Here is a 15,452-nt window from a genome sequence, read left to right on the forward strand (position 1 = left end):
GCTAACAAGCACATGAAAAGGTGGTCAACATCACTAATATTTAGGGAGATTCAAATCAAAACCACAATGAGATACCACCTAATAAACATAGGATGATGACTATTTAAAAACAACACAAAATAACAAGTTGGCAAGGATATGGAAAAATTGGAACCCTTGCGCACTGTTGCTATGGATGTAAAATGGTGCAGCCACTATGGAAAAACAGTATGGTGGTTCCTCGAGTTAAAAATAGAATTACCATATGATCCAGCAATACCGCATCTAGGCAAATATTCAGAATCATTGAAAGCAGAGTCTTTAAGAGATACCCGTACACTGAGGTTCATATCAGCGTTATTCACAATAGCCAAAAGGTGGAAGCAACCCAGGTTGCTTTATCCAATGAATGGATAAAGAAAACCTGTTACATACATACAATGGAATATTCAGCCTTAAAAAGGAATGAAATTCTGATACATGCTACAACATGGATGAACCTTGAGAACATTATGCTAAGTGAAATAAGCCAGTCACAAAAAGACAAATAGTATATGATTCCACTTACATTAGGTACCTAGAGTAGTCAAAATCATAAAGATAGAAAGTAGAATTGTGGTTGCCAGGGATCAGGGAGAGGGGGATGGGGAATTATTTTTTAATGGACATAGGTTTTCAGTTTTTGCAAGATGAACAAGGAGTTCTGGAGTTTGGATACACAACAGTATGAATGTATGTAACACTAGTGAACTGTACACTTTCAAAAATTAGCGTAAATTTTATGTGTAGTGTAATACAAAGGTTTTTTTTTTTTAATTCAGGAAGTTCATTAACTCCTCAAAGCAAAAAAGTAACAATGTAGGGTGGAGTTTGTGTATAATAAATAAAATGTATGACAACAACAAAAAGGGGAGGAGAGAAGTATACTGCTGAAAGGTTCTTACATTATTCATAAAATGCTTGAAGGTAGACAATGATAAGTTAAAGGTGTATCTGATAAATGATAAAATGTCCATAAAAAGAAGTGGAGATAATAATCCAGTAAAAGAGATAAAATGAAATTGTTAAAAATATTCAAAAGGAGAAAAATAAGAAACAGGAAGAAAGAGCATGAACATATGGCAAGTTAATAGAAGAGAACAAATAGCAAGTTAATAGAATAAGACCCAACCATTACTAATAATCATATTAAAGGTAATGATCTAAGCCTCCTAATTAAAAAGTCAAATTGTCAGATTGGATTAAAACAATAGAAAAACAACTATATGTTGCCTACAAGAACATACAAAGGAGTTACAAATGAAGGGATGGAAAGGACAACACTAATGTCAAGACTAATTAAAAGAAATTACACGATTTCAGGATTTCTTTTTTTTTTTTTTTTTTTTGTGGTGCACGGGCCTCTCACTGTTGTGGCCTCTCCCATTGCGGAGCACAGGCTCCGGACGTACAGGCTCAGCGGCCATGGCTCATGGGCCCAGCCGCTCCACGGCATGTGGGATCTTCCCGGACGGGGGCACAAACCCGTGTCCCCTGCATTGGCAGGCGCACTCTCAACCACTGCACCACCAGGGAAGCCCCAGGATTTATTATAAAGGTATAATAAGACAATGTATTAATATGAAGACAGACATACAGATCAATGGAACAAGAGAGAGATTCCAGCAACAAATCCACACATATCTGGGCAACTGATTTTCAACAAAGGTACCAGGGCAATTCAATAGTGAAAGGATAATCTTCTCAACAAATAGTGCTGCACATATTCCAATAATGAACCCTGACCCCTTATATCATGCACAAGAACTCACCAAAACATAAAAGCTCAAGCTATGCAACTTCTATACGAAAACCTAAGAGCAAATCTTAGTGACCCTTTAGGTTTAGCAAAGAATTCTTAAATAGGACACAAGAAGCATAAATTATAAAAGAAGAAAAACAACAGATTGGACTTCATCAAAATTTTAAACATTGCTCTTCAAAATACTGTTACAGAAATAAAAAAGATATTTGCAAAGCAGGTATCTGACAAAAGACTTGTAGTTAGGATATATAAAGAACTCTTAAAACTCAATTATAGAACAAGTCAACTCAATTCTTTAAAATGAACCAAAGAGATAAAAACTAAGGAAATATGAATAAAGTATGGTCTTTAGTTAATAATAGTGAATCATAATAATGATTCATTCATTAATGGTAACAAATGTACCATACTAATGTAGATATTAGTTGCAGAGGAAACTATGTGTAGAGATTATAGAAATTCTCTGTACTAATTTCCCAATTTTTATATAAATCTAAAACTGTTCTAAAAAAGTTCATTTAACAATTTTTTAAAAGAAGAAAAGACTGATACAGACACTTCACCAAAGAAGATACCAAGACTCTCCTGAACAACCAACGGATGAAAGAAGAAATCAGAGAGGAAAAAAAAATGATTGTGAAACAAATGAAAAAGGAGACACAACATACCAAAACTTATGGGATGTAGTAAGAGCAGTTCTAAGAGGGAAGTTCATAGCAACAAATGCCTACATTAAGAAAGATCTCTGCATTTTTACTCCTCCCTGCATGTTTAATGTTTTTGACATCGTATTTTACATCTTTTTGTTTTGTGTATCCCTTAACTACTTACTGTGAATATAGATGATTTTACTACTTTTGTCTTTTAACCTTCCTAGTAGCTTTATAACTAGGCTGATCTACTACCTTTATTATATGTTTGTGTTTACCAATGAGATTTTTCCTTTTGTAATTTCCATATTTCTAGTTGTGGTCTTCTCTTTTTCACTTACAGAAGTCCGTTTAACATTTCTTGGGAAGCTGGTTTAGTGGGGCTGAATTCTTTCAGCTTTTGCTTGTCTGTAAAACTCCTCTCTCCTTCAAATGTGAATGACAGCCTTGCTGGATAGAGTATTCTTGGCTGCAGGGTTTTTCCTTTCATCACATTAAATATATTGTGCCACTCTCTTCTGGCCAGCAAAGTTTCTGCTGAAAGTCTGTGGACAATCTTATGGGAGTTCCCTTATACATAACTAGTTGTTTTACCCTTGATGCTCTTAATATTCTCTCTTTATCTTTAATTTTTGCCATTTTAATCATAGTGTATCTTGGTGTGGATCTCTTTGGGTTGATCTTTTTGGGGACACTCTGTTCTTTCTGGACCTGGATGTCTGTTTCCTTTCTTGTGTTAGGTATGTTTTTACCTACAATTGCTTCACATAAGTTCTCTGCCCCTATCTGTCTCTCTTCTCCTTCTGGGACCCCTATAATGTGAATACTAGTATGCTTGATGTTTTCCAAGAGGTCTCCTAAACTGTCTTCATTTTTTTAAATCCTTTTTTTTGTTCAACTTGGGTGATTTCTACTACTCTGTCTTCCAGTTTACTGATCCATTCCTCTGTATTACCCAATCTAATGTTGATTCCTTCTAGTGTATTTTTTATTTCACTTACTGTATTTTTCAGCTTTGTTTGGTTCTTCTTTATATTTTCTAACTCCTTCTTAAAATTCTCACTGTGTTCACCCATTCTTCTTCCTAGTACATTGAGCATTTTTATGGTCATTACCACGAACACTTTATTGGGTAGATTGCTCATCTCCAGGGTTGTTAGAATGTGTTCAAACTTTAGACATCTTCAACTCTCAATATTCACCTGTGTATGTTGCTATATATAAACCTCATGGTAACCACAAACCAAAAAATCTATAATAGATACACAAAAAGAGATAAAGGAATACAAATATAACACTAAGATCGTCATCAAATCACAAGTGAAGGGAGGAAAAGAAGAAAGGATGAAATAAGAACTACAAGGACAACCCCAATCAATTAACAAAATGGCAATAAGTATGTATCTATCAATAATTACTTTAAATGTAAATGTACTAAATGTTCCAATCAAAAGACCCAGTGGCTGAACAGATACAAAAACAAGATACACACACATACACACACACACACACACACACACACACATATGCTGCCTATAAGAGATTCACTTCAGGTCTAAATACACACACAGACTGAAAGTGAGGGGATGGAAAAACAAAGTCTGTAACAAGAGACAAAGAAGGACATTATGTAATGAAAAAGGGACAAAGAAGGACATTACATAATGAACAAGAATACATAACACTTGTAAATATTTATGCACACAAACTGGAGCATTTAAATGCATATAGCAAATAATTCCAAATATAAAGAAAGATATTGACAGTAACACAATAATAGCCAGGAGCTTTAACACTCCACTTACATCAATGAACAAATCACCCAGACAGAAAATCAATAAGGAAACACAGGCCTTAAACAACACATTAGATCAGATGAACCTAATAGATATATATAAAACATCCCATCCAAAAGCAGCAGAATACACATCCTTTTCAAGTGCACATGGAACATTCTCAGGATAGATCACATGCTAGGCCACAAAACAAATTTTAATAAATTTTAAGACTGAAGTCATACCAAGCCTATTCTCTGACCACAACACTATGAGACTTATAAATCAACTATTAAAAGAAACCAAAACGCATGGAGGCTAAACAGTATGCTACTGAACGATCAATGAGTCACTGAAGAAATCAAAAAGGAAATAAAAAAATACATGGAGACAGAAACAAAAACACAATGATCCAGAATCTATGGGATGCAGCAAAGCAGTTCCCAGAGGGAAGTTTATAGTGATACAAGCTGACATCAGGAAACAAGAAAATCCTCAAAAACCCTAACCTTACACACAAATGAATCAGAAAGAACAAACAAAACCTACAGTTAGTAGAAGGAAAGATCAGAGCAGAAATGAATGAAATAGAGATGAAAGAATGAAAAAGAAAACAAGAAACAAAGAAATTAAGAGCTTTGAGAAAATAAACAAAATCGATAAAGTTTTAGCCAGACACATTAAGAAGAAAAAGAGAGTGGGCCCAAATAGGTAAAGTCAGAAATGAAGTTACAGTTGACACCACAGAAATACAAAGGATCATAAGAGATTACTCTGAATAATTACACACCAATAAAATGGATGACCTAGAAGAAGTGGACTAATTCCTAGAAATATACAGTCTCCCAAGACTGAATGAGGAAGAAATACAAAATATGAACAGACCCCAATTAACACTAATTAGATCAGTAATAAAAAAAATACTCCCAACAAACAGAAGTCCAAGACCAGATGGCTTCACAAATGAATTATGCCAAACATTTAAAGAAGACTTAATTCTTATCCTTCTCAAACTATTCCAAAAAACTGAAGAGAAGGGGATGCTTCCAAAGTCATTCTTTGAGGCCATCATCACCCTGATACCAAAATCAGATAAAGATACCACAAAAATAAGAAAATTACAGACCAATAACACTGGTGAACATAGATGCAAAAATCCTCAACAATATTAGCAAACTGAATTGAACAATACATTAAAAGGATCATACACCATGATCAAATGGGATTTATCCCAGGGAGGCAAGAACAGTTCAGTATCTGCAAATCAATGTCATACATCACATTAATAGGATGAAAGAAAAAAATCACATGATCATGTCAATAGACACAGACAAAGCATCCGACAAAATTCAACATCCATTCACGATAAAGACTCTTAACAAATCAGGTTTAGAAGAAATTTACCTCAATGAAAAACAGGCCATATATGACAAGCCCACAGCTAAAATCATACTCAATGGTGAAATGTTGAAAGCTTTTCCTCTAAGGTCAGGAACAAGACAAGTGCCCACTCTCACCACTCCTACTTAACATAGTACTAGAATTCTAGCCAGAGAAATCAAGCAAGAAAAATAAAAAGTATCAGAACTGGAAAAGAAGAAGTAAAATTGCCTCTATTTGCAGTTGATATGATTTTATATATAGAAAAGCCTTATAGACTCCACCAAAAAACTGTTAGATCTCATCAACAAATTCAGTAAAGTTGTAGGATACAAAATTAACATTAAAAAATTAGTAGTTTCTATACACTAACAACAAATTATCTGAAAAAGAAAGAAAACAATCCCATTTAGAATTACATCAAGAATAAAATACTTAGAAATAATTTAACCAAGGATGTGAAAGATCTATACACTGAAAACTTTAAGAAATTCAGATAAGGCACAAATAAGTTGAAAGGTATCCTGTGTTCATGGATTGGAAGAATTAATATTTTTTAAATGTCAATACTACTAAAGCCACCTATAGATTCAATGCAATCCCCATCAAGATTCTGAAGAAATTTTAAACAGAATTAGGAAAAAAAATCCTGAATTTATATGGAATCACAAAAGACCCCAATAGCCAAAGTAATCCTGAGAAAGAACAAAGCAAGAGGCATCACACTTGCCAATTTCAAGCTACATTAAAAAGCTGTAGTAATCAAAATTTGTATGGTACTAGCATAAAATCAGAAACATAGACCACTGGAACAGAATCAAGAGCCCAGAAACAAACCCCAGCTTGTACAGTCAACTAATATTTGACAAAGGAGCCAAGAATACTCAGTGGGGAAAGGACAGTCTCTTCAGTAAATGGTACTGGGAAAATTTGATATTCACATGTAAAAGGAATGAAACTAGTCCTATATTACATTACTCACAAAAATGAACTGAAAATGGAATAGAAACTTATATGTAAGACTAGAAACCATAAAACTCCTAGAAGAAAACACAGGATAAAGCGCCTTGACATTGGTCTTGGTAATGATTTTTTTGGATGTGATACCTAAATCAGAAGTTACAAAATGAAAAACAAACAGGTGGGACTATGTCAAAGCAAAAAGCTTCTGCACAGCAAAAAAAAAAAAGATCAACAAAATGAAAAGGCAACCTATAGAACGGGAAAAATATTGTAAACCATATATCTGAAGAGGTTAATATTCAAAACATATAAAGAATTCATACAATTCAACATACAAAAAATCAAATTATCCAATTTAAAAAATGAGCAAAGGACATGAATATACAATTTTCCAAAGATTTACAAATGGCCAACAGGTGCATGAAAAGGTGCTCAACATCTCTAATCATTTGGGAAATGCAAAATAAAACCACAATGAGGGGGCTTCCCTGGTGGCACAGTGGTTAAGAATCCGCCTGCCAATTCACGGGACATGGGTTTGAGCCCTGGTTCGGGAAGATCCCACATGCTACAGAGCAACTAAGCCCATGCACCACAACTACTGAGCCTGCAAGCCACAACTACTGAGCTCGCGTGCCACAACTACTGAAGCCTGTGCACCTAGAGCCTGTGCTCTGCAACAAGAGAAGCCACCTCAATGAGAAGCCCACGCACTGCAATGAAGAGTAGCCCCCGCTCGCCGCAACTGGAGAGAGTCCACGCGCACCAATGGAGAACCAATGCAGGCAAAAATTTTTTAAAAATAAATAAATAAAATAAATTGGTTTTTTTAAAAAAAACAAAACCCCAATGAGGTATCACCTCTCATGACTGTTTGAATGGCTATCATAAAAAAAAAAAACGAGGTAACACATGATACTGATGATGTGGAGGAAAAGGAACACTTGTGCACTGTTGATAAGATTGTACATTATATTCCAATCACTATGGAAAACAGTTTAGAGGTTCCTCAGAAATTAAAAATATAACTACCATATATCCAGCAATTCCACCACTGAGAATATATCCAAAGGAAACAAAAATACTTTGTCAAATAAGTATCTGCACCCCAGTGTTCACAGCAGCATTATTAGCAATAGCCAAGACATAGAAACAACCTAAGTGTCCAGTGACAGACGAATGGATAAATAAGTTGTGGGATATATACACAATGGAATATTGTTTAGCTATAAAAAAGAAGGAAATCCTGCCATTAACATCATGGATGGGCTTTTGAAGGCATTATCTAAGTGAAATAAGTCAGAGAAAGTCAAATACTGTATAATCTCACTTACGTGTAGAATCTAAAACAACAAAAACAAAAAAATAAACTCACAGAAAAAGAGATAAGATTTGTGGTAACCAGAGGCAGAGGGTGGTGGGAGGGTGGGATTGGATGACAGTGGTCAAAATGTATAAACTTCCTGCTATAAGACAAAAAGTACTAGGTATGTAATATACAACTTGATGACTAGAGTTAACACTGCTCTATGGTTTATTTAAAAGTTAAGAGAGTAGATCCTAAGAGTTCTCATCATCGGAAAAAAACCATTTTTATCTTTTTCTTTTTGTATACATATGAGATGATGGATATTAACTAAACATTACGGTAATCATTTCACAAAATATGTGAGTCAAATCATGTCATACATCTTAAACTTATAGAATGTTGTATGTCAATTATCTCTCAATAAAACTGGAAAAAGGATATCAAGATGGCAAATAAGCACATGAATATGCTCAACATCACTAGTCATTAGGGAAATACAAATTAAAATCATAATATGAAATACCACTAGGCACTTATTAGAACAGCTAAAATATAAAAAACCGACCACAGTGAGTGTTGGTGAAGGTATGGAACAGCTGCAGCTTTTATACAGTGCTGTTGAGAACGTAAATTGGTAAAACTATTTTAGAAAACAGTTTGGCAGCTGAACGTACATGTAAAATACAACCCAGATAATTGACTCCTAGGTGTTTACTCAAGAGAAATGAAAACACATGTCCACACAAAGACTTACACGTGAATGTTCATGTGGGCTTTACTTATAATAGCCAAAAAGTGGAAACAACCCTAATGTCCATCAACAGGTGGTATAATTTGGTAGATTTATACCATGTGTAAAATTATTAAAAGTGAACTACTGTCACATGCAGTAACGTGGATGAATCTCAAAATATTTTACTGAGTGAAAGAAGTTAACACTTTTAAAAAGAATATGAAATTCTAGAAAATATAAATGAGTTATCTGAAGATAGGGGTTGGGAGAAAGGCATGATTATAAAGGGTCACAAGGAAACTTTTGAGAGTGATAGATATATTTATTATCTCTATTGTGGTGATTTATCATAGGTACACACATAGTCACAAATCATCAAATTTTATACACTTTAAATATGGGCAGGTTTATTATATGTCAGTTATACCACAATAAATGTGATAAAATAGAAATAAAAATACATACACTTAAAGATAGGCAAATAAAAAATTGTGAGACAGCTAAAGTATCATTTTGAGGAAAATTTTAGTTTTAAATGCTGTGTTGGCAAAGAAGGTTGAAATATCAATGATCTAAGTCTTCAATTTAAGAAGCTGAAAAGATTGCAAATTAAAAAGCAAAGCAGGGCTTCCCAGGTGGTGCAGTGGTTGGGAATCTGCCTTCCAGTGCAGGGGACACAGGTCTGAGCCCTGGTCCGGAAGATCCCACATGCCGTGGAGCAACTAAGCCCATGAGCCACAACTACTGAGCCTGTGTTCTAGAGCCCACAAGCCACAACTACTGAGCCCACGCACAGCATCTACTGAAGCCCATGCACCCTTGAGCCCGTGCTCCGCAATGAGAAGCCACCGCAATGAGAAGCACGCACACCGCAACGAAGAGTAGCCCCCGCTCGCTGCAACTAGAGAAAGCTCATGCGCAGCAACGAAGACCCAACACAGCCAAAAATAATATATAACAATAAATTTATTTAAAATATGAATATCAATAAATATATTAAAAAAGCAAAGTAGACAAAATTGTATAAGGAGAATTCAGTGAAAATAGAAAACAGACAATAGAAAAAAATTTTTAAAAGTTGAAGATTAACTGATAACTGGTTAGCAAGACTGATCAAGAAAAAAAAACCTGATAACATGGATCAATCTCAACATTATTGTGTAGTGAAGGAAGCCAGTTCCAAAGGAGTACATTCTATGCAGTTCCATTTACATGAAAGTCAAGAACAAGAATATCAGAACATCCTCCACTTAGGAGGATGGAGTACTTGAAAAGAGAATACAAGGGAACTTTCTGGGGGTGATGAAAATATTCTATCTATTGACTGAAGTGGTGGTTACACAGATGTATGAGCCCAAACTCACTAAATTATAGATGTACTGGGTTGGCCAAAAAGTTCATTCGTTTTTCCCCGTAGGATGGCTCTAATAACACTCAGTTGTCTTTAACTTCATTCAAAACAATTTTGTTAGATTGTGACAGCTGTCATATCAGCGTGCATTTAAAAAAAGACATCAAAATTGGTGAATTTTTTTTTTTTTTCAGTATGCGGGCCTCTCACTGTTGTGGCCTCTCCCGTTGCAGAGCACAGGCTCCGGACGCACAGGCCCAGCAGCCATGGCTCACGGGCCCAGCCGCTCCACGGCATGTGGGATCTTCCCGGACCGGGGCACGAACCCGTGTCCCCTGCATCAGCAGGTGGACTCTCAACCACTGCGCCACCAGGGAAGCCCAAAATTGGTGAACTTTTATGTCGCCATTTTAATATTGAAGATGGAAGAAAAACAACATTTTCAGCCTATTATGCTTTATTATTTCAAGAAAGGTAAAAACGCAACTGAAACACAGAAAACGATTTGTGCAGTGTATGGAGACGGTGCTGTGACTGATCCAACACGTTAAAAGTGGTTTGTGAAGTTTGGTGCTGGAGATTTCTCACTGGACAATGCTCCACGGTTGGGTAGACCAGTTGAAGTTGATAGCGATCAAACTGAGATATTAATTGACAACAATGAACATTATACCACACAGAAGATAGCCAACATACTCAAAATATCCAAATCAAGTGCTGAAAATCATTTGCACCAGCTTGGTTATGTTAATTGCTTTGATGTTTGGGTTCCACATAAATTAAGCAAGAAAAAAACCTTCTTGACCATATTTCCACATGTGATTCTCTACTTAAACGTAATGAAAATGTTCCATTTTTAAAATAAATTGTGACAGGCGATGAAAAGTGGATAATGTACAATAATGCGGAAGGGAAGAGATCTTGGGGCAAGCGAAATGAACCACCACCAATCACACCAAAGGCTGGTCTTCACCCAAAGAAGGTGATGTTGTGTATATGGTGGGACTGGAAGGGAGTCCTCTATTATGAACTCCTTCCAGAAATCCAAACAATTGATTCCAGCAAGTACTACTCCCAATCAGACCAACTGAAAGCGGCACTCAACGAGAACGTCCAGAATTAGTCAACAGAAAATGCAGAATCTTCCATCAGGATAATGCAAGACCGCGTGTTTCTTTGATGACCAGGCAAAAACTTTTACAGCTTGGCTGCGAAGTTCTGATTCATCCACTGTATTCATCAGACATTGCACCTTCGGATTCCCATTTATTTCAGTCTTTACAAAATTCTCTTAATGGAAAAAATGTCAATTCCCTGGAAGACTGTAAAAGGTACCTGGAACAGTTCTTTGCTCAAAAAGATAAAAAAGTATTGGGAAGATGGAATTATGAAGTTGCTTGAAAAATGGCATAAGGTAGTGGAACAAAAGGGTGAATATTTTGTTTAATAAAGTTCTTGGTTTGTTTGTTTGGGTTTTTTGCGGTATGCGGGCCTCTCACTGTTGTGGTCTCTCCCATTGCGGAGCACAGGCTCCGGATGTGCAGGCTCAGCAGCCATGGCTCACGGGCCCAGCCGCTCCGCAGCATGTGGGATCTTCCCGGACCGGGGCACGAACCCGTGTCCCCTGCATCGGCAGGCAGACTCTCAACCACTGCGCCACCAGGGAAGCCCCTGCATCATTTTATATAAGAGACTTGAGCACCCGTGGACACTGAGAGACGACTGTACTTCCAGATGCATGTCTGATCATGGCATCATCTCCTGTCATCTTTTTCAAAATAACAGTGCAGTGGCTTTACACTGCCCTTTGGATAAAATTCATAATACTTAACATGGCCTGAAGGCCTAGATGGTTTGGCCTCTCCCTGTGTTTGAAGCCTCCCTTTGCAACATCCCCTTCACATCCATCCCTGCCTTTCATTACCCTGTCTTCTTTCTTGCTGCAGAGCCATTTTTTTACATGCTATTCCTTCTGCCCACAACCTCTCCCCTGATATATAACTCCTGTATGTTTTTCAGATCTTAGCTTAGGATTACATTTTTAAAAATTCACTCACTGATCTGGTTACCTGCTCAAAGCACCATGTACCCTACTTCATGGCATTCATCACAGTTGCACCTTAATTTTGCTTGATGTTTTGTCTAAATAACATCTAACTTCTCCACTGTAAGGTGCATGACTACAAGGACCATACTTATTTTTTATCACCTTTGTATCTCCAGCCTCTAGTAAAGATCTGACAGGTACATAGCAGGTCCTCATAAATATTTATAAATGAATTAATGAAGAATTAGAAATTATCTGTTCCTAAGTGAAGTAACATGTACTTGGTGACATATTTTAAATGAACTTCAAGCAACCATCTAATCAAATGCGCAGTTAAACCATCACAGAGTTGTCTTTCATCATTCCTCCCTTCAGTGTGTTTCAGAGGCAATTATTATGTTCCAGGCACTCAGGCATAGGAGTGAAAGAGACAGGGTTCCTGCACTAATGCAGCATCTGGTTTAAGTTGACTGACTTTTCAAAAGTTACTCTAAACCAGTTTACTTGTTTCCTAAGCTCTGTGCAGAATGAGTTTATCATTATTTTTAAAATAAATCTTTAACTTTCTGATGACTATGAGACAATATTGTTCTATTTTATGGAAATCTTACTATTTCTTATACATATAAACCTGAATAATTTTACTTGCCTACCTAACTATAATAATATGTCTAATCAGAAAGAGAAGCAAGGTACAAAGAATTAAAATGGAAAAAAATATAACTACTCACAAAAGAAAAACTTATATACAGATTAGACTCCAAGGAAAATCTTACTGCGTATCTTGAAAACACCCCTCAAAGTTAGAAACAAGGCAAAATAATTTAAAAATCAAAAACTTAAGACACATACACATATTTTTTCAGAAATCTGAAACAATATACATGTAACAAGTACATTTAAGAACTCTGATCTCAAAATGTCTACTTGATAGTAAATACTTAAGAAACATATACAACAAAATGTCACCCCACTATGTTTAAATCGATCACCAAAATGCAGACCTAGGGTCAGAAGTTTGTCTTGAACACATCTAAGTTGTTTTTATAGTGTTGATGGTTTTGAACTGAGATGTTCACATACCAAGTCCTGATTACTTGAATTTGCAAAATGGCTGGCTAGAATAGGAGAGTCATCTGTTGTCATGGAAATAAGTTTTTCTTTCTGTTTCTCTAATGTATGTGCTAAAATAGAGCTCAAATCTGAAACCAGAATTAGCAAATACTGACATTTACATGATTATTACATTTTATTTTCTTCAAAATCCCTTTAGAATACACCAAAATTAGAAATAATACTCCAATAACATAATTACTGGCAAGTCTGTAAAGCTGACTTCCTAACTTGTTCATTAATTACATTCTATTAATAATTCCCAGTCATCATACTATGGATGGCTCTTGAATGTTAACACAGTCTGATCATACAGCATAAACTATCACACAGACAACATCTTAAAACTCTGGGCTTCCCTGGTGGCACAGTGGTTGAGAGTCCGCCTGCCGATGCAGGGGACACAGGTTCGTGCGCCAGCCTGGGAGGATCCCACATGCCGCGGAGAGGCTGGGCCCGTGAGCCATGGCCGCTGAGCCTGCGTGTCCGGAGCCTGTGCTCCGCAACGGGAGAGGCCACAACAGTGAGAGGCCCACGTACCGCAAAAAAAAAAAAAAGAAAAAGAAAAAAAAAACTCTGTAGTCACTGTAATATATTTGCCTCTGTTAAAAATATTGTACTTACCAAGATTGATTTAGTTCTATGTCCTGTTAAGTGTTACTAATTTAATCCAAAATGTATCATCTGTGCATGTAAGGAGGGTGACACCTAAATCCATCATCCACGGCGTTAAATAACTAAGTATTGTCCTAATAGAGTGTCACTTTCAGGTTGATACAAAACCAAAAACTAATAGCCAGTATTTATAGAGTGTACAAAAGGCTTTCACACCCATTGATATTTGAGTCTTCATTTATTCAACAGATATTTCAGGAACTGAGTGTTAATTCTACACCAATCACTGGCTAGATGCTAGAGACACAATGGTGATCCTTATAATAACTCCATAACAGTGGTTAACAAAATGTCATCTCAGAATCACTAGCATCAGCATCAGCTGGTAACTTGTTAAACCTGCACATTTGGACTTTCCAAGATGGTGGAGGAGTAGGAGGCCGTGGAGTTCATCTCTCCCCACAAAGGCATCAAGAATACATTTAGAAATAGAAAAATTCTCACAGAGCACCTGCTGAACACTAGCAGAGGACCTCAGACAACTAAAAGGACAAGAAAGATCCCTATATAACTGGATAGGACAAAAGAAGGAAGGAAAAAGGAAGAGGAGAGGAAGCAGGACGGGATGGTCTGTGCCACAGCCCTGTGCACCTCAGCCTCAGACAGGTTTCTGCTGGTGGCTGGAATGTGGGGTTTGGAGAGCAAACCTGGGGAGGGGACTGCTGTTGGGTGTGAGAAGACAGCCAGAGGGGACGGGAGTAAGGAGCTCCACAACCAGGAATGCTTGTGGAGGAAGCCTGGACCTCCACAGAGGCAAAGAACCATTGTTGAGTGATGCGCAAAGGGCAGGGCGGCCATTACAGCCTCTCCCGTCATGCACCAGCCCCTGCATCCATGGGCACTAAGGAGGGCTCCCGCTGGAGCTGGCTCTCATGGCTCTGCTATTGCCTCCTCCACCCCTTCCCTCAGCCTGGGGGCCCCACTCACCTGATTGCTGCCTGATGGGCTCACATGTTCCAATCCCTACCCCAGCACCCTCCCACCTGGGGAGCCTGCTCACCCCGATCACTACCACGGTTCCTTCCTGCCTGATGGGCTCTTGTGCTCCGACAACCTCTGGAGCAGACTCTGGTGGGAGGAACACACAGAGGTGGGGCTGAAACCACAGCTGAACCCCAGGGGCCATGTGACTAAGGAAGAAGAGCTGAAATCTCTCCTCACGGCTGTGTGAACTGCGGAGTTACACCTCCGCTGATGGCTTCCTAAATTCAGTGCCTGCAAAACATCTGAAAGGACAAGTGCTCCAGCAGGTGGGACGAGTCTGGCTTTAGCAGCTGTGGGCTTTGTGGGCACATACATGCAGAGGTTGGGCCAGGCCAGAGTCTGAGCTGCTTCCATAGCTCCACAGCAGGTCCAGGTGCACGACTACTGTAGTCCTGGGACCTGACTTCAGTCGAGCTGTGCCAGTGGCCTGGTGAAAACAACGTCTGAGAGTCACCAGAGCCAACTGCCGGCATACCCACAGTTAAGGTGGGACCGAGATCAGTGCCAACAACAGTGTACTTTGTGAGCCCACACAATGGGCAAAAGGGGACAGAACAGAGCACATTCACGGTGAACAGCTCCAGAGGAGGAATACTCAGTGGCTTATCTCCCAGTGGGAGTGCTCCATTCCCACCTACCTCACACCACAGTACAGAAACACAGCTAAGAAACAGATCTGGGGCCTCTAC

General features: G+C 37.8%; 2 protein-coding genes across 3 annotated transcripts in view; one reads left to right on the forward strand and one right to left on the reverse strand.

Annotated features, from left to right (window-relative positions):
- MNS1 (meiosis specific nuclear structural 1) overlaps window positions 1–2,371 on the forward strand; it is a 62,796-nt gene extending 60,425 nt beyond the window's left edge. The window contains exon 10 of the mRNA XM_022579567.3: window positions 1–2,371. This exon is cut by the window's left edge and continues 4,957 nt beyond it. The gene's annotated coding sequence lies outside the window, so the exon portion shown is untranslated.
- Window positions 1–15,452, reverse strand: part of TEX9 (testis expressed 9) — a 234,289-nt gene that overhangs the window by 22,039 nt on the left and 196,798 nt on the right. Inside the window, exon 12 of one of the 2 annotated variants that reach the window (XM_089907172.1) lies at window positions 1–10,583. This exon is cut by the window's left edge and continues 3,167 nt beyond it. The exons of the other annotated variant lie outside the window; for it this stretch is intronic. Coding sequence (XP_089763298.1) covers window positions 10,410–10,583 — 174 coding nt within the window. The 3' untranslated portion in view covers window positions 1–10,409. The remainder of the gene's footprint in view (window positions 10,584–15,452) is intronic. 2 annotated transcript variants of the gene reach the window in all.

Source organism: Delphinapterus leucas, chromosome 2 (assembly GCF_059928025.1).
Source record: "Delphinapterus leucas isolate spDelLeu-1000000601 "Yukka" chromosome 2, BTC_Dleu_Yukka2, whole genome shotgun sequence".
Lineage (NCBI taxonomy): Eukaryota > Metazoa > Chordata > Mammalia > Artiodactyla > Monodontidae > Delphinapterus > Delphinapterus leucas.